The 19,807-nt window shown below is 38.2% G+C and overlaps 3 protein-coding genes across 6 annotated transcripts; 2 read left to right on the plus strand and 1 right to left on the minus strand.

Annotated features, from left to right (window-relative positions):
- The first annotated feature begins 47 nt into the window (after positions 1–47).
- Positions 48–3,328, plus strand: ccdc103 (coiled-coil domain containing 103). Its single transcript, XM_058654004.1, has 3 exons — positions 48–521; positions 2,846–2,997; positions 3,157–3,328. The coding sequence occupies exons 2-3, from the start codon at positions 2,849–2,851 to the stop codon at positions 3,263–3,265; spliced, it is 258 nt and encodes an 85-aa protein (XP_058509987.1). The 5' UTR covers positions 48–521; positions 2,846–2,848; the 3' UTR covers positions 3,266–3,328.
- Positions 3,329–3,613: 285 nt separating this feature from the next.
- Positions 3,614–17,431, plus strand: abi3a (ABI family, member 3a). Of its 4 annotated transcripts, none has more exons than XM_058653993.1 (12): positions 3,614–4,281; positions 5,488–5,645; positions 5,763–5,933; positions 6,661–6,849; positions 7,119–7,177; positions 7,285–7,338; positions 13,985–14,262; positions 14,603–14,719; positions 15,031–15,168; positions 15,299–15,406; positions 16,136–16,261; positions 16,945–17,431. In XM_058653993.1, the coding sequence occupies exons 2-12, from the start codon at positions 5,520–5,522 to the stop codon at positions 17,112–17,114; spliced, it is 1,536 nt and encodes a 511-aa protein (XP_058509976.1). In that variant the 5' UTR covers positions 3,614–4,281; positions 5,488–5,519; the 3' UTR covers positions 17,115–17,431. The 4 variants fall into 4 exon arrangements, with proteins under 4 accessions (XP_058509976.1, XP_058509979.1, XP_058509977.1 ...); XM_058653994.1 differs by lacking the exon at positions 3,614–4,281 and adding an exon at positions 4,282–4,360; XM_058653995.1 differs by lacking the exon at positions 3,614–4,281 and adding an exon at positions 4,345–4,364.
- A 93-nt stretch (positions 17,432–17,524) lies between these two features.
- On the minus strand, positions 17,525–19,790 carry LOC131475719 (interferon a3-like). Its single transcript, XM_058654003.1, has 5 exons — positions 18,886–19,790; positions 18,475–18,549; positions 18,245–18,397; positions 18,051–18,128; positions 17,525–17,916 (listed from the first exon to the last, which is right to left on the minus strand). Exons 1-5 carry the CDS (start codon positions 19,000–19,002, stop codon positions 17,779–17,781), a joined length of 561 nt encoding a protein of 186 aa, XP_058509986.1. The 5' UTR covers positions 19,003–19,790; the 3' UTR covers positions 17,525–17,778.
- Positions 19,791–19,807: the final 17 nt, after the last annotated feature.

Consider the following 19,807-nt stretch of genomic DNA (forward strand, 5'->3'; position numbering starts at 1 on the left):
CATGGTGAGTGTGCGTTCATTATTAATGTTGGATTATGTGTAAACACACACACACACACGCACACAGTGTTTGGATCTAGATTATGGATTTCATTTGCAGCAGCAGCTCTGTTATTGCAGAGCCCCGCCACCAGGTGGCAGCCGTGTGTCGAAGCAACATCCATCACAGAGACACACGCGGAAAGCATGTTAGTTCCTGCAGAAAGACCTCGTGGCCTTGAATAAAACACATTATACAAAAATAGGATAAAGTCATTTTATACAGCGAAGCCACAATGTATAGAACAAAGAGGGGGAGGAGCCTAGTGTTCATCATGTGACCCAGCAGCAACCCTCATGAGTTTGTTTCAGAAGACAAACGCAGTTTCAACTGTGATGAGACGTTCGCATACCACAGTGCGCATGCGCATGCGCGCGCTCTGTTGTCATGGAAACACTTTGTTGTGTGTGGCGAGCGAGCGAGCAGACTAAACAGCGCTGAAGAGATTTGAGCAGCACGAGGAGCGGAAACACGAATCCTGGTAAGAGACTCACCTGTACCTGAGTTAGCGTTAGCGTTAGCCCGCGAGTGAGCGTTTGATCTTGGACGATTGATGACGTCACCCGGCGAACTGCGTTAAATGAATGCGTTTCAGTTTTAAACATTCAACAGTGAGAGTCGACACAGGAGGGTAATTCAGTATTATTTACTCTCATGGGTTTATCAGATTCAAAGAATTCACCTCTAAACTCACATGTAAATTCACCTCTAAACTCACCTGTAAACTCACCTCTAAACTCACATGTAAATTCACCTCTAAACTCACCTGTAAACTCACCTCTAAACTCACATGTAAATTCACCTCTAAACTCACATGTAAATTCACCTCTAAACTCACCTGTAAACTCACCTCTAAACTCACATGTAAATTCACCTCTAAACTCACCTGTAAACTCACCTCTAAACTCACCTGTAAATTCACCTCTAAACTCACCTGTAAACTCACCTCTAAACTCACATGTAAATTCACCTCTAAACTCACCTGTACACTCACCTCTAAACTCACATGTAAACTCACCTCTAAACTCACCTGTACACTCACCTCTAAACTCACCTCTAAACTCACCTGTAAACTCACCTCTAAACTCACATGTAAATTCACCTCTAAACTCACCTGTACACTCACCTCTAAACTCACATGTAAATTCACCTCTAAACTCACCTGTACACTCACCTCTAAACTCACATGTAAATTCACCTCTAAACTCACCTGTACACTCACCTCTAAACTCACCTCTAAACTCACCTGTAAATTCACCTCTAAATTCACCTCTAAACTCACCTGTAAATTTACCTGTAAATTTACCTCTAAACTCACATGTAAATTCACCTCTAAACTCACATGTAAATTCACCTATAAACTCACCTCTAAACTCACATGTAAATTCACCTCTAAACTCACCTGTAAACTCACCTCTAAACTCACATGTAAATTCACCTCTAAACTCACCTGTAAATTCACCTCTAAACTCACATATAAATTCACCTCTAAACTCACCTGTAAATTCACCCCTAAACTCACCTGTAAATTCACCTCTAAACTCACATGTAAATTCACCTCTAAACTCACATGTAAATTCACCTGTAAATTCACCTGTAAACTCACATGTAAATTCACCTGTAAACTCACCTGTAAACTCACCTCTAAACTCACATGTAAATTCACCTGTAAACTCACCTGTAAATTCACCTCTAAACTCACATGTAAATTAATCTGTAAACTCACCTCTAAACTCCCCTGTAAATTCTCAAACATTAGATCGTTTTTCCAAATATGACCTCGAAGCGCCCCCTTGTGGCACAATCTTTATGTTTATGTGAGAGTTTGAAAAGGTTCTACTTTTGAACACTTTCATCTTTATAATATATTTAAAGTGTAGCTTCAGATGTGTCTTCAGGTTCCACGTGTACTAAAATGTTTGTTATCTTCTGTCTGGTCTCTGACATTGTTGCTGCGGACTGTCGACTGAGTCACATGACCAGAGAGAGCCAATCACAAGTGTCGCTTTAGAAGGAGGATGTTGATATGAAAAAAACGTTTTGATAAATCCAAGCTTTTGCGGCGATTTTTAAAATGTAACTAAAATTTATTCCAAAATAATGATCCATGTTTGAGTTTTTTTTAGTTTTTTGAGAATTCTTTATTTAAAATTATGCATATAAAAAAACAACATCAGAGAAAAAAAACAAAAACGAAGAACAATTAGTGTCTCAGAAAACATACAAACCTAGTCAAGATCTACTACACAATTGGACATCCTATATAAATTAAACCCCGAATAGGGGGGAGAAAGTACATGACGCGAAAAAAACAGACAAAAACAGACATAGCTTCTTGCAACAAGCCACTACCAGTTCATCCGTCGGGCCATCCAAAGTGGGAAATGGCAGGGGCCCACAAAGCCAAAAACAAGTCCATTTTCACCTGGAGTTTTACAGTTATCTTCTCCATTAAATAAACTTTCTTGAGCCCCCCTCGCCATTGTTGAAGGGTGGGAGGTAGGGGCCTGAGCCAGGACAGGGTTAATGATCTATGGTTTTAAATGAAGAAAAGTCATCAAATGTAATGAATTATATTACTTTAACAAAGTCATTGAAATAGTTACACTACTATAACATTTTCAACAGGGTAACTTGTAATTATAACCAACTACATTTCCAAACACTGGCTGTAAACACACATTAGTATTCATTGTGTTGTGTGTACTTTATTCCAGCTGTTGTCTCTTTATGGGTGAATTTATCGTTGTTATTTATTTCTGTTCATTTGACTCCGCCCACTTCTTTCCTGTGTGATGTCATCAGGTGATGGCCTTGTCACAGCGTGATGTCATTGACTTCTCAGCACTGGAGCGTGAGCTACAGACAGCAGTGGAGTGTGAACACACGTATGAGCGAGAGAATAATGCCAAACTGAGAGCCGTCAGCCACAGAGTCGCCTCCTACAGGGAGTTCAGGTAATTTCAGGTGCCTGGAATATTCTCCTGGAACTCCTGCAACGATTCCTGGAATGTCTTAAATGCGTTTAGTGGAATTATGTTGTTGGTCAAGTTTCCTGGAATACATTCATAAAGGTCCTTGAATAACTTCCAGGATTTGTTTTGTATCTCTGTCAGAGACATGGTCCTGTCCTGTCACCTAAAGCCTCTGGAGAAGAAAGACAAAGATGGAGCTTCACGGAAACAACCCTGGAACCCTGTAGCCCCGCCCCCGAGCAACAAGTGACGCCCCGCCCCTTCTGGTCACCAGAAAACCATAAAAATTCAAATAAATGAAAGTGTGACACCAGTTGTTTCTTTAAATGATGTTTAGAAATACAGGAACATACTTTATACACAGACTGCTATGTACTGTGTTATTGCTGGTACTTGTAGGACTTTGTAGTACTGTGTAGTACTTTGTGGTACTGTGTAGTACTTTGTAGTACCTTATATGGTGTTATTATTCTGTTGTGCACAGTGATAGAAATGATTTCATCAACATGAACTGACTTAGTTTTTAGAAACTGAAGTGAAACAGGAAGTGGTTTGGTTTCTGCTGAGCAGGTTCACACAGGAAGAGGTCTCACTCTGAATGTTTTGATGGAGACCAGAAGTATGACACAAGGTCCTAACCTTTATTTCCATGATCATTGTGAGTGTTTTGTCGCAGTTATCTCCATCTAATATAATTGTAATTAATAATTGTGAAACATGTTTCTTAAACTGAGAGGAGAATATTAATATAGCAATATTAGAAAGTCTGGTTATTATTACATTACATTACATTACATGTCATTTAGCAGACGCTTTTATCCAAAGCGACTTACAATAAGTGCATTTAAACATTTGGGTACAAATAAGAGCTAGAAGTAAGTAAGAGTTTCAAGTAAACCAAACTATGAAGTTTTTTTTGTTTTTTTTTTTGTCGTCATCGTCATCGTCTTAGTCGATTATTATTATGAGGGGCGGCTGTGGTCGAGCAGGTTGTCTTCCAGCCAACTTGAACTTGTCTCCTCTCGTCTCCACTCGCCTCCACTCGTCTCCTCTCACCCCAGGAGAAGACACTTGAACCCAGGTCACTGATTGTGGCCGTTGTGAGGATGGAATCTACGCTGAGTTTTGATGCTCCAGGATGTTGTTGATAAAATTGTTCCAGCTCTTGTGAAGAGTGAGAGGTCTGTGGGTGCAGATAGGATCTTTGGCTGCAGGTTGAACTGCAAGTGAACAGAAAACACACACACTTGATGTGAGCAGTTTGTGGTGAGTTTAACACTTTTTCAGCTCAGACTCGTGCTTCACTGACTGTGGCTCCTGATGAGTATATGATATATACTTATATGTATGTATGTATGTATGTGATATATATTTATATATGTATGTACATGATATATATTTACGTATGTATGTAATATATATTCATATGTATGTATGTACATGATATATGTATGTACGTGATATATATTTATATACATATGTATGTACATGATATATGTATGTACGTGATATGTATTTATATACATATGTATGTAATATATATTCATATGTATGTATGTGACATATATGTATATACATATGTATGTAATATATATTCATATGTATGTATGTACATGATATATGTATGTATGTGATATATATTTATATACATATGTATGTATGTAATATATATTCATATTTATGTATGTACATGATATATATTTATATACATATGTATGTACATGATATATGTATGTACGTGATATGTATTTATATACATATGTATGTAATATATATTCATATGTATGTATGTGACATATATGTATATACATATGTATGTACTGTATGTATGTAATATATATTCATATGTATGTATGTACATGATATTTATTAATATACATATGTATATGATATATGTATGTACATGGTATATATTTATATATGTATGTATGTGATATATATTCATATTTATGTATGTATGTGATATATATATTTATATATGTATGTGTGTATGTACGTGATATATATGTATGTATGTACATATGTATGAATGGGATGTATGTGATGTATGTATGTACATACATACATATATGTGATATACAGTATATGTATGTATGTATGTACATATGTATGAATGTGATGTGATGTATGTGATGTTTGTGATGTGATGTATGTGATGTGATGTCATGTATGTAATGTATGTGATGTATTTGATGTGATGTATGTGATGTGATGTCATGTATGTAATGTATGTGATGTATGTGATGTGATGTATGTGATGTGATGTCATGTATGTAATGTATGTGATGTATGTGATGTGATGTCATGTATGTAATGTATGTGATGTTTGTGATGTGATGTGTGTGATGTGATGTATGTAATGTATGTGATATATCTGAGGCATTATTGTGTGAGCAGAGGCTCCTTCATTCTCTTGATGAATGTAAATCATGTGACTTAAGTGAAACCTGCTGCTGGTCATTTTCTGCTCAGGTGCTTCGATTGCTCGTCTTCAGATCAACATCATGAAGAACTTTGATGATGAAGTGAGAAAGATTCTGGAGGAAGCTCCAAACGCCAGAAAAGCTCTGATGGAGAATTACGACAACCTGCTGAAAGTGTCTGAATACTGCCACGACAATTACCTGCAGGTGAGTTCTGCTAATGCTAATGCTACCATCGCTGCTCCTAACAGAGGCTAGCAGTTTCCTTTGTTTCTAGTGCTGTGCTGAGCTAGGCTAACCACCCTCCTGTCATCTTGTGGTCAGTCAGGTGACAACAGTAGAAAAGCACTGGAGGAGACAAAGAACTTCACCAACCAATCACTGGCCAGCATCGCCTACCAGATCACGACGCTGGCCAGCAGTGTGCTGAGTCTGTTTGATGCTCAGACCAATCAGCTGTGTCACATGGAGTCTTCCATCAACCTCATTGGTCAGGTGAGCCCCGCCCCTTCCAGCCTGGTTAATGTGTCCCTAATAAAGTGACAAACAGCGTTACTGACAAAAGTATGTCCTGAAAAATTCTTGTTGCTACGGCAACCAAACCCTCTGTATGACACCTTTAACTAGTGTGTGTGTTGCTCACTGAATGAATGGATCCTCTGTTTTCTGTCTCTTTTGTGTTCATGGTCATTAACAAACTACTTTGACCCACTGCTGTGATGTAACTATGTGTGTGTGTGTGTGTGTGTGAGAGAGAGAGAGAGCAATTTAAAGGGGTAGTTCAGGTTTTTTCGTCTGATTGTATGAAGTACTGACACATAGTATCAGTTTAAGTCTACAATCTCTACGTCACATGATCACGTCTTTATCTCACTGTGGAACAGACGTTTGTAAACCACTCACACACACACACAGCTACCTCCATTATAGTTTATAGTTACGTTGTCACTTCAGTGTTTGAAATCCTTCGTTCAGATTTACTTCAGTGACACAAAGTGACCACAAGAGGCAGCAGAGGACCAGCAACTCCTGTGTCCCCACAGCTAAAATCACTGATTTTCTATTTGGACTTTGGTGCGGGAGAGTGAGTGGTTTATAAACGTCTGTGTAAGAGTGAGATAAAGACGTGATCAGGTGACGCAGACATCGTAGGTGAGTGGCAGCCATGTTTCAGTGTGGACTATGTGCAGCTTTAACAACACGTCGTCTTCCTCGTCCTCAGACGGTGGAGATGCACAAAGAGAAAGTCTCTCGAAGAGAGATTGGTGTTTTCACGGCCGTGAGACGAGTCCCGCGCAGCCACAAGATCCTCCCACCAATTAAACCTCCTGCAGGTGTGCAGCCCTGCCCACTTTACAGCCGCCAACCAATCAACTATCAGCAGCTGGACGGCCTGGGCCACGGTGTGAAGGTAACACACACACACAGGAAAAGTGAGCGTTGCTGTCAGCAGTGAAATGAAGCCATGGAAACAGGAAGTGTCTGCAGTAAAACCACAGAAGAAGAAGACGATGAAAAAGAAGTGACTCAAGTTCCTCATTCAGAACACACACACACACACACACACATAACAGTCTTTGTTGAGCGTGGGAAACTGTGAATAATGCAGACTCTATTGATGCTTCTCTCTTTATTACCCCCCCCCCACACACACACACACACACACACCTCCCCCTCCAGGTCTGTGGGAAGCAGTCCGACAGAACCGGAATAATCCGTAAACACGGCGCCTCCATCAGGTTCTGTTTGAGTCTGTTTTTACTAAAGAGGATTTTTGTGTCTGCAACATGGACTCATGTGTGTGTGTGTGTGTGTGTGTGTGGGTGTGTGTGTGTGCGTGCTTCAGGTCAAACAAACCTCCAGAGCCTGTGCAGTGCCCAGTGGCGCCCCCTGTCAGCAGGTAATACTGTGTGTGTGTGAAATGTTTGGAGTTGTGATGTCATTATGATGCTGTGACCTTGGTGGTCTCATTCATGTGTTCATCTGGTTCATCTGCAAATCAACCTATGAACACATGAATATCTCAGATCAGATAGTCGAGCCCAGAGTGAATATTTTTAAATGTATTTCTTCATTTTAATCTTCTGCATTATTTCTTTCACATTGTTGTTATTACTCTAAATGCGACATAAACATTAAGCCCCTCCCCCAAATAAATGTCCGCAGCATCATTGTTTCACAAACCTCATGTGACCAAAGATGAACGTGTTATCTCACGGAAGAAGTTCATAAAAGATTACAGTTCACACTATGAACCACTACGGGGCAGCGGAGAGATCTCTGACAGAACCAGAACCAGATTCAAAGATGTGCAGCATCTGATGGGGGACAGAGGAGAGACATTTTGGACAATTTTACTATGACTTTTTTGTCTCATTTTGGACGACATACTATACTGTGACTTTTTTGTCTCATTTGGACGACATACTATACTGTGACTTTTTTGTCTCATTTTGGACGACATAATATACTATGACTTTTTTGTGAAATTATGGACGACTTAACATGACTTTTTTGTCTCATTTTGGACGACATACTATATTGTGACTTTGTCTCATTTTGGACGACATAATATACTATGACTTTTTTGTGAAATTATGGACGACTTAACATGACTTTTTTATCTCATTTTGGACGAAATTCTATATTGTGACTTTTTTTACCGATTTTGGACGAAATTCTATATTGTGACTTTTTTACCGATTTTGGACGACATACTATACTATGAATTTTTTGACAGATTTTGGACAACATAACGTTTTTGAACGACATACTATACTATGACTTTTTTGACCAATTTTGGACGACATATTATATTATGACTTTTGTGTCTCATTTTGGACGACATACTAAACTAAGACTTTTGCGTCTCATTTTGGACGACATACTAAACTATGCCTTTTTAGTCAAATTTTGGGCGACATACTAAACTATGTTTTTGTATCTCATTTTGGACGACATACTATACTATGACTTTTTTGACCGATTTTGGATGACATACTATACTATGTTTTTTGTGTCACATTTTGGACGACATACTATACTATGACTTTTTTGACCGATTTTGGACGACATGCTATACTATGACTTTTTTGACCGATTTTGGACAACATACTATATTGTGACTTTTTTTACCGATTTTGGAAGACATACTATACTATGACTTTTTTGACCGATTTTGGACGATATACTATACTATGACTTTTTCGTCTTATTATGGATGACATACTAATCTATGACTTTTTAGTCAAATTTTGGACGTCATGCTTAACTCTGACTTTTGTGTCTCATTTTGGACGACATACCAAACTTTGACTTTTTTGTCAAATTTTGGACGACATACTATACTAGGACTTTTTTGACCGATTTTGGACGATATGCTATACTATGACTTTTTTGACCGATTTTGGACGACATACTATACTATGACATTTTTGACCGACTTTTGTGTCTCATTTTGGACGACATACTAAACTATGACTTTTGCTTCTCATTTTGGACGACAATGACTTTTTAGTCACATTTTGGATGTCATGACGTTTTTGACCGATTTGAACGATATACTATACTATGACTTTTTTGGGTGATTTTGGACAACATACTATAATATGACTTTTTTGTCAAATTTTGGACGACATATTATACTATGACTTTTGTGTCTCATTTTGGACGACATACTAAACTATGATTTTTGCGTCTCATTTTGGACGACATACTAAATTACTTTTTTTACTGATTTTGGACAACATATTATACTATGACTTTTGTGTCTCATTTTGGACGACATACTAAACTATGATTTTTGCGTCTCATTTTGGACGACATACTAAACTTTGACTTTTTTGACCGATTTTGGACGACATACTATACTATGACTTTTTTGACCGATTTTGGACGACATACTATACTATGACTTTTTTGACCGATTTTGGACGACATACTATACTATGACTTTTTTGTGAAATTTTGGACAACATACTATAGTATGACTTTTTTGTGAAATTTTGGACGACATACTAAACTTTGACTTTTTTGTGAAATTTTGGACAACATACTATAGTATGACTTTTTTGACCAATTTTGGACGACATACTAAACTTTGACTTTTTTGACCAATTTTGGACGGCATACTATACTACATGACGACATGACGTTTTTGACCGATTTTGAACGACATAGTATACTGTGACTTTTTTGACTGATTTTGGACGACATACTAAACTATGACTTTTTTGTGAAATTTTGCACAACATACTATATTATGACTTTTGTGTCTCATTTTGGACAACATACTAAACTATGACTTTTTTTGCGTCTCATTTTGGACGACATACTATAATATGACTTTTTTGACCAATTTTGGGCGACATACTAAACTGTGACTTTTTTGGTGGATTTTGGATAACATGACGTTTTTGACCGATTTTGGACGACATTCTATACTATGACTTTTTTAACCGATTTTGGACGACAAACTATACTATGACTTTTTTGACCGATTTTGGACGACATACTATACTATGACTTTTTTGACCGATTTTGGACGACATACTATACTATGACTTTTTTGTGAAATTTTGGACAACATACTTGTCAAATTTTGGACGACATACTAAACTATGACTTTTTTGTGAAATTTTGGACTACATACTATAATATGACTTTTTTTTTACCAATTTTGGACGACATACTATACTATTACATTTTTGACCGATTTTGGACGACATACTAGACTATGACTTTTTAGTAAAATTTTGGACGACATAATAAACTATGAGTTTTTGTCTCATTTTGGACGACATAATAAACTATGACTTTTTGTCTAATTTTGGACAACATACTAAACTATGACTTTTTAGTCAAATTTTGGACGTCATACTAAACTATGACTTTTGTGTTTCATTTTGGACGACATACAATACTTTGACTTGTTTGACCGATTTTGGACGAGATACTATACTATGACTTTTTTGACCGATTTTGGACAACATAGTATAGGATGATGATGTGATTACATTGGACACAAAAGGTTGGTGTAGTGGTTAGTGCTCATACCTTATAAACAGAAAATCCGGGTTCAAGCCCTGGTTGGAGTGAAGGAACTCTACAATCCTGAGACATAGGGGTTTGATTTTTGACGACATACTATACTATGACTTTTTTGACCAATTTTGGATGACATTTTATACTATGACTTTTGTGTCTCATTTTGGACGACATACTAAACTATGATTTTTGCGTCTCATTTTGGACGACATACTAAACTTTGACTTTTGCGTCTCATTTTGGACGACATACTAAACTTTGACTTTTTTGACCGATTTTGGACAACTTAGTATAGGATGATGATGTGATTGCATCGGACACAAAAAGGTTGGTGTAGTGGTTAGCGCTCATACCTTATACACAGAAGATCTGGGTTCAAGCCCTGGTTGGAGTGAAGGAACTCTACAATCCTGAGACATAGGGGTTGGATTTTTGACTACATACTATACTATAACTTTTGTGTCTCATTTTGGATGACATACGAAACTATGACTTTTTAGTAAAAGTTTGGACGACTTACTATACTATGACTTTTTTGACCGATTTTGGACGACATATTATACTATGACTTTTGTGTCTCATTTTGGACAACATACTAAACTATGATTTTTGCGTCTCATTTTGGACGACTTACTATACTATGACTTTTTTGACCGATTTTGGACGACATATTATACTATGACTTTTGCGTCTCATTTTGGACGACATACTAAACTTTCACTTTTGCGTCTCATTTTGGACGACATACTAAACTTTGACTTTTTTGACCGATTTTGGACGACATACTATACTATGACTTTTTAGACCGATTTTGGACGACATACTATACTATGACTTTTTAGACCGATTTTGGACGACATACTATACTATGACTTTTGTGTCTCATTTTGAACGACATGCTAAACTATGACTTTTTAGTCACATTTTGGATGTCATACTAAACTACATGACGAGATGACGTTTTTGACCGATTTTGAACGACATACTAAACTGTGACTTTTTTGATGGATTTTGGACAACATGACGTTTTTGACCGATTTTGAACGACATACTATACTATGACTTTTTTGGGTGATTTGGGACGACATACTATACTTTGACTTCTTTGACCGACTTTTGTGTCTCATTTTGGACGACATACTAAACTATGACTTTTGCGTCTCATTTTGGACGACATACTAAACTTTGACTTTTTTGACCGATTTTGGACGACATACTATACTATGACTTTTTTGTGAAATTTTGGACAACATACTATAATATGACTTTTTTGACCGATTTTGGACGACATACTATACTTTGACTTCTTTGACCGATTTTGGACGACATACTAAACTTTTGACTTTTTTGACCGATTTCGGACGACATACTATACTATGACTTTTTAGACCGATTTTGGACGACATATTATACTGACTTTTTTGACTGATTTTGGACGACATTCTATACTATGACTTTTTTGACCGATTTTGGACGACATACTATACTATGACTTTTTTGTGAAATTTTGGACAACATACTATAGTATGACTTTTTTGTCAAATTTTGGACGACATACTAAACTGTGACTTTTTTGACCGATTTTGGACGACATATTATATTATGACTTTTGTGTCTCATTTTGGACGACATACTATACTATGACTTTTTTGTGAAATTTTGGACAACATACTATAATATGACTTTTTTGACCAATTTTGGACGAGATACTATACTATGACTTTTTTGACCGATTTTGGACAAAATAGTATAGGATGATGATGTGATTGCATCGGACACAAAAAGGTTGGTGTAGTGGTTAGCGCTCATACCTTATACACAGAAGATCCGGGTTCAAGCCCTGGTTGGAGTGAATGAACTCTACAATCCTGAGACATAGGGGTTGGATTTTTGACTACATACTATACTATAACTTTTGTGTCTCATTTTGGATGACATACGAAACTATGACTTTTTAGTAAAAGTTTGGACGACTTACTATACTATGACTTTTTTGACCGATTTTGGACGACATATTATACTATGACTTTTGTGTCTCATTTTGGACAACATACTAAACTATGATTTTTGCGTCTCATTTTGGACGACTTACTATACTATGACTTTTTTGACCGATTTTGGACGACATATTATACTATGACTTTTGTGTCTCATTTTGGACGACATACTAAACTATGATTTTTGCGTCTCATTTTGGACGACATACTAAACTTTCACTTTTGCGTCTCATTTTGGACGACATACTAAACTTTGACTTTTTTGACCGATTTTGGACGACAACTATACTATGACTTTTTAGACCGATTTTGGACGACATACTATACTATGACTTTTTAGACCGATTTTGGACGACATAATATACTATGACTTTTGTGTCTCATTTTGAACGACATGCTAAACTATGACTTTTTAGTCACATTTTGGATGTCATACTAAACTACATGACGACATGACGTTTTTGACCGATTTTGAACGACATACTATACTGTGACTTTTTTGATGGATTTTGGACAACCTGACGTCTTTGACCGATTTTGAACGACATACTATACTATGACTTTTTTGGGTGATTTTGGACGACATACTATACTTTGACTTCTTTGACTGATTTTGGACGACATACTATACTATGACTTTTTTGACCGATTTTAGACGACATACTATACTATGACTTTTTTGTGAAATTTTGGACGACATACTAAACTTTGACTTTTTTGTGAAATTTTGGACAACATACTATAGTATGACTTTTTTGTCAAATTTTGGAAGACATACTAAACTTTGACTTTTTTGACCAATTTTGGACGACATACTATACTATGACATTTTTGACCGATTTTGGACGACATATTATATTATGACTTTTGTGTCTCATTTTGGACACCATACTAAACTATGATTTTTGCGTCTCATTTTGGACGACATACTATACTATGACATTTTTGACCGATTTTGGACGACATATTATATTATGACTTTTGTGTCTCATTTTGGACAACATACTAAACCATGATTTTTGCGTCTCATTTTGGACGACATACTATACTATGACTTTTTTGTGAAATTTTGGACAACATACTATAATATGACTTTTTTGACCAATTTTGGACGACATACTATACTATGACTTTTTGAACCGATTTCGGACGTCATACCCAGACTTTTTAGTAAAATTTTGGACGACTTACTATACTATGACTTTTTTGACCGATTTTGGACGACATACTATACTGACTTCTTTGACCGATTTTGGACGACATTCTATACTATGACTTTTTGTAAAAATTTGGACGACATACTTAACTATTACTTTTTTGTATCATTTTGGACGACATACTTAACTATGACTTTGTTGTATCATTTTGGACGACATACTAAACTATGAATTTTTTTTTGGTTCATATATATTTATATATGTATATGCATTTAAAGGTAAGATCATACACTATTTTAAATTTTAATGAAAAATAAAGACAGATTATTGTTGTTGTTTCTCTCAGCTCCAGTTTTGGAAAACCTGTTGCTCCACCCATCATTCCCACAACTTGTGAGGCTCCACCTGAGGATGACATCATGACACTGATGGATTATGCTCCCCCTCCTCCTCCTCTGGCTCCCGATGATGAGGTCATGAACACCTCTGTCCCACCTCCTCCACCTCCTTCCGTTGATTCTTTAGGGGATATGGTGACCCAGCCCTCCCCCTCCCCACCACAGTCAGGTCTTCTGACCAATCATAACACAGTTCTGCCAGCCCCACCCCTCATCCTTGAGACTGGTGAGACACACACACACATAAGTTTGACATTCATTACTTGTGGGGACACTGAATTGACTTACATTCATTTCCTTGGAGACTTACTCTAACCTTAACCATCATTACTACTGACCTAATCCTAATCTTAACCTCAATCTAACCTTAAAACAAATCTTCACCTTTAAATGTAGTCATTTACGTTTGTGACTGTGTGAACAGCACAACATTAGTAATACTTGGACACACACACACACACACACACACACAGTGTATTATTGGTCAGAGTGAGTGACATCACTATGACATCACAATAACATTACAGTCACATCACGATGACATCACACCTCCTTTGTCTCCTCAGTGGTGGAGGAGAACCTCCCCCCTCCTCCATCTGAAGATGATGCCTCTCCTTTGACCAATGATGTCTCAGAGTTGCCAGCCCTGCCTCCTCCACCTCCACCTATCCAGGAAGTAGATGGTACTTCTCTCTATAGCTGTCTCACTGGTCAAAGATACATCTTTGTGTCCTTCATCGTCCATGAAGGACACAAAGATAGGACTCAAGGATACGTCTTTGTACCCTTGTGTCCAGTCATGTCTGTGTGTCTGTCCGCCTCTCATGTCTCTCTGTTTGTCTCTCATGTCTGTTTGTCTCTCATATCTCTCTGTCTGTCTGTCTCTAATGTCTCTCATGTCTGTCTCTCTGCCTGTCTCTCATGTCTCTCTGTCTATCTCTTAATTTCCCGTTTTCGTCTCAGTTTCTTCTTCTGTGGTTTTTTCCCCCTGCAGTAACCCTCCCCTCCTCTAGGAGGAACCGTCGCCGTCGCTCACCTCCCACCACTCGCTCTATCTCATTGCGGGTCCGCTCAGGCCCCGCCTCCCACTGCCGCTTCACGCGCTCTCTCTTCCTGCCTGCTGTCCAATCCTGTAAGCCACCAGAGAAGTTCTGCAGTTATACAGTTACAGGTTACGATGAGTCAGAGATTGTCTCTAAAGACAGATGATCACTCCTTCCTTTCTTGAAATGGTTCTGACTCCGCCTCTCTCTGTCTGTCAGTGATGATCCCGCCTCCTCCCCCTTACCCCCCCCCTCACACTCCTCATGCTCCCCCCTCCTCCTCTTCCTCACCTCAGCTCTGCTTACCTGCTCGCCTCCAACACCTGGGTAAGAACAGGACTGTGGCTACTAGTCGGCTCGTACTAGCAGTAGTAGTAGCAGTATGTCATAGTAGTAATAGCAATAGTAGCAGTAGGTCATAGTCGTAGTAGAAGCAGTAGGTCATAGTCGTAGCAGTTGTAGTAGTAGGTCATAGTAGCAGTAGCAGTAGTAGTAGTAGGTCATAGTAGTAGTAGCAGTAGTAGTCTGAGTAGTAGTAGTAGTAGTAGATCATAGTAGCAGTAGTAGTAGGTCCTAGTAGTAGGTCGTAGTAGTAGTAGGTCATAGTTGTAATAGCAGTAGTAGTAGTAGGTTGTAGTAATAGTAGCAGTAGGTCATAGTAGTAGTAGTAGTAGCAGCAGTAGGTCATAGTAGTAATAGCAGTAGGTCATAGTCGTAGGTCATAGTAGCAGTAGTAGTAGGTCATAGTAGTAATAGCAGTAGTAGCAGTAGGTCATAGTAGCAGTAGGTCACAGTAGTAGTAGGCCATAGTCGTAGCAGTAGTAGGTTGTAGTAGTAGGTTGTAGTAGTAATAGCAGTAGTAGTAGGTTGTAGTAGTAGGTCATATTAGTAGTAGTAGCAATAGGTCATAGTAGTAGTAGTAGGTCGTAGTAGTAGTAGTAGTAGGTCATAGTACTAATAGTAGTAGGTTGTAGTCATAGTAGTAGCAGTAGGTCATAGTGGTAGTAGTAGTAGTAGTAGATGTCGCTCACAGACCTACATTTTATTTTGTTTTAGATCTGGAGATCCCTGCGCCTCCCCCTTCTTTTCTACTGGACACTGAGGGTGGCCTTGATGACATCATGTTGCCCCTCCCTCCACCACTGGATTTTGACGACACAAACATGCATATCCTGGAGAGAGGTGCCACTGCTAATGTTAATATAACCACTGTTAATGCTAATATAGCTAATGTTAATGAGCCCACTGCTAATGCTAATACAATTACTGCTAATGCTATGACAGTAGCTCAGACTTACCCCCTGTTGCTCATGTGAGTGAGTATGTGAATGTATGTGTGTGAGTGAATGGATGAATGGGTGAATAGCAAAACTGTAGCATAAAGCAACCTTAAGTGGTCAAGGTTAGAAAGATGCTATAAATACAGACCATTTACTACTACTGCTAATGCCACTTGTAATGCTACTACTAATTCCACTGCTAATGCTACTACTAACACCAACGCTACTGCTAATGCCACTTCTAATGCTACTACTAATTCTACTGCTAATGCTACTACGAACACCAATGCTACTGCTAATGCCACTACTAATTATACTGCTAATGCTACCACTAACACCAACGCTACTGCTAATGCCACTTCTAATTCTACTGCTAACACCAATGCTGCTGATAATGCTACTGTGAATACAACTACTGCTAATGTTACTGGTACTACTTCCAGTGCTAATGCTAAAACAACTACTGCTACTATTAGTACTGCTAGTACGGGGAGTGTCTGAGTGCGTCATCGCCATGACAACAGTCTCAGTGTAGCGCTCCACCTGGAGGATCATTGGTCTAACTGCAGTTCTCTTTGTGTCCAGTGGTGGTGCTGTACAACTATGAGGCCTCTAAACCCGGTGACCTGACCCTCACTGAAGGTGAAATTGTCCACCTGACACGTCGCCATGACGATGGCTGGTGTGAGGGTTTCCTGGACGGAAGGCAGGGCTTCTTCCCTGAGAGCTACGTCACTCAACTGATCCACCCATAAAGATGACATGAAGGTCAAAGGTTAACGATCACTGAGATGAAATGACCAACCAGAATTTTATTGGCCTTATTTTCATTCAGTTGTATTAATGGTGACAGTAAGATTCACATACTTTGTTTAAATGATCGCATGATTAATCATGTCTTTGATTGGCAGACAAGTCACATGGAATAACATCTGTGATGCTGCACTGCACCCTGCTGGCTACAGACACAAACTACACATTTACAAAAAAGTTTAAAAAAAACAGATGTTTTTAATTCTGTAGAATTATTATTATACATGTTAAGATCAATACAGTTATTAATCTACGATGACTCATTTTGTTCTTATTTTTTTACATGTTTCATAATAACTATAGATATATAACTATAGATCCAGAAGTTAACCTAATAACCAGAGTTAAACCTGAAGTTAACCTAATAACCAGAGTAAAACCAGAAGTTAACCTAATAACCTGGCTGCTGGGTTAATTGGTTAATTGTTAGTTATTGATATAGTAGGACAAGGATAACATTATCAATAGCATAAAATGTGATAAATAAATAATCAAATAAATAAATAAATAATCAAATAAATAAATAAATAATCAAATAAATAAATAAATAAATAATCAATTAATTCGATCAATAACATGATCATAAATAATTCACTGGTGACACAGTTAGTGTGTGTGTGGTGGACAGCGCCTCCTGTTGGCAGCAGCTGAAGGATGAAGAATGGAGGAGACGAGCAACTGTAACTGATCCAGGTGCAGTTTAGTTTCTCTGATGAGCGTCTGCCACGACTCACTGCTGCGCCCCTGCAGTCACACACAGGTACTGCAGTCAGTACACACAAGTACTGCACTCACACACAGGTACTGCAGTCAGTACTGCAGTCAGTACTACAGACAGCAAACACAGTAGTAGTAGTAGTAGTAGTAGTAGTACTCACAGTGCAGTACACAGTACGTCTTACGAGCCTCTTGTAGTATTTTTTTAGTCGTGTGTCTGCTCGCTTCTGCATCGACACCTAAGGAAAAATATGAATGAAAAGTGTAAAAGTACTTTAAATGTGTCAAAGAACAGGTGTGTAACAGTACTCACACATGTGTGTAACAGTACTCACAGGTGTGTAACAGTACTTACACAGGTGTTGAGTCCGTCGATCATACTGTCGATGTCGATCAGGAAGCGATGAGTCAACTTTGTTTCCCAGGGAACAGAGGAGATGTTGTCATGGTGATACAGGTCAGAGATCAAGGAGAGACTGTCTCTGATGAAAACCAGCTGAGACTTCACCTGGAGAAAGAGAGAGACGATGAAGTCATCAACCTCTGTAGAGGATTCATTCATTTACTCATTCGTTCATCTGTTACCTCAGTGTGTCGTATACATGAGTAGAATCTGTATGGAAAAGAAACAGGAGCCTCATGATGAGTCACCTGACCAACCTGAAAACACACACACACACACACAAATTAGAATTGATTAACTGCAGGTTAACTGTAGATTAACTGTAGGTTAAATGCAGATTAACTGTAGATTAACGGTAGATTAACTGTAGGTTAAATGCAGATTGACTGTAGATGAACTGCAGATTAACTGTAGATTAAGTGTAGATGAACTGCAGATTAACTGTAGGTTAAATGCAGGTTAACTGCAGATTAACTGAAGGTTAAATGCAGATTAACGGTAGATTAACTGCAGATTAACTGTAGATTAACTGTAGGTTAAATGCAGATTATTTGTAGGTTAAGTGGGAGCCGGGCCCCAGGACCAGTACTCACCATGCGTCGTACGAGCGTCAGAGATGTGTTGCTGTAGTGATCGTAGTGTCTCAGCCAATCACAGCAGAGCGCCGGCGTCAGGACTGTGAAGAGAAAGAGGAGGGAGGAGCTTAACATGATGATGATGATGATGATGACAGTGATTGTGTGTGTGTGTGAGAGAGTGAGACACTGACCTGAGGTCAAGACTTATGAACATGTGAACAGGAAACAGAAAACTGAAAAAGGAAAGAGCGAAAAACCCAAATTCACTTTTTACACACACACACAAATTCACCTTGACTAAATACAAAATTACACACACACAAATTCACTTTGACTGAATAAAAATTACACACACACACACACACAAATTCACTTTGACTAAATAAAGATAAGATAAAATAGTCCTTTATTTGTCCCGTAGTGAGGAAATTTACATTGTTACAGCAGCAACACACACACACACACACACACACATATATTGTAAATCGCTTTGGATAATAACGTCTGCTAAGTGACATGTAATAATAATGTAACATACACATACACACAAACACACACACACAGAGAGACATACACATACACACAAACATACACAGAGAGAGACACATACACACAAACACACACACACATACACAGAGAGACATACACATACACACAAACATACACAGAGAGAGAGACATACACACAAACACACACACACATACACAGAGAGACATACACATACACACAAACATACACAGAGAGAGAGACACACACACACACGCACGCACACACACACACACACACACACGCACACACACACAGCGTGTTTTTCCCTTTCTAACGTCAACCTCGTTTTCACTTTCGGGTCCGCGAGACCGATGATGTCGCTGATGACGTCACTGACCAGCAGCCAATCACAGTCTAAACACACGTTCTGGAATATTTATACATATAT

Source organism: Solea solea, chromosome 16 (assembly GCF_958295425.1).
Source record: "Solea solea chromosome 16, fSolSol10.1, whole genome shotgun sequence".
Lineage (NCBI taxonomy): Eukaryota > Metazoa > Chordata > Actinopteri > Pleuronectiformes > Soleidae > Solea > Solea solea.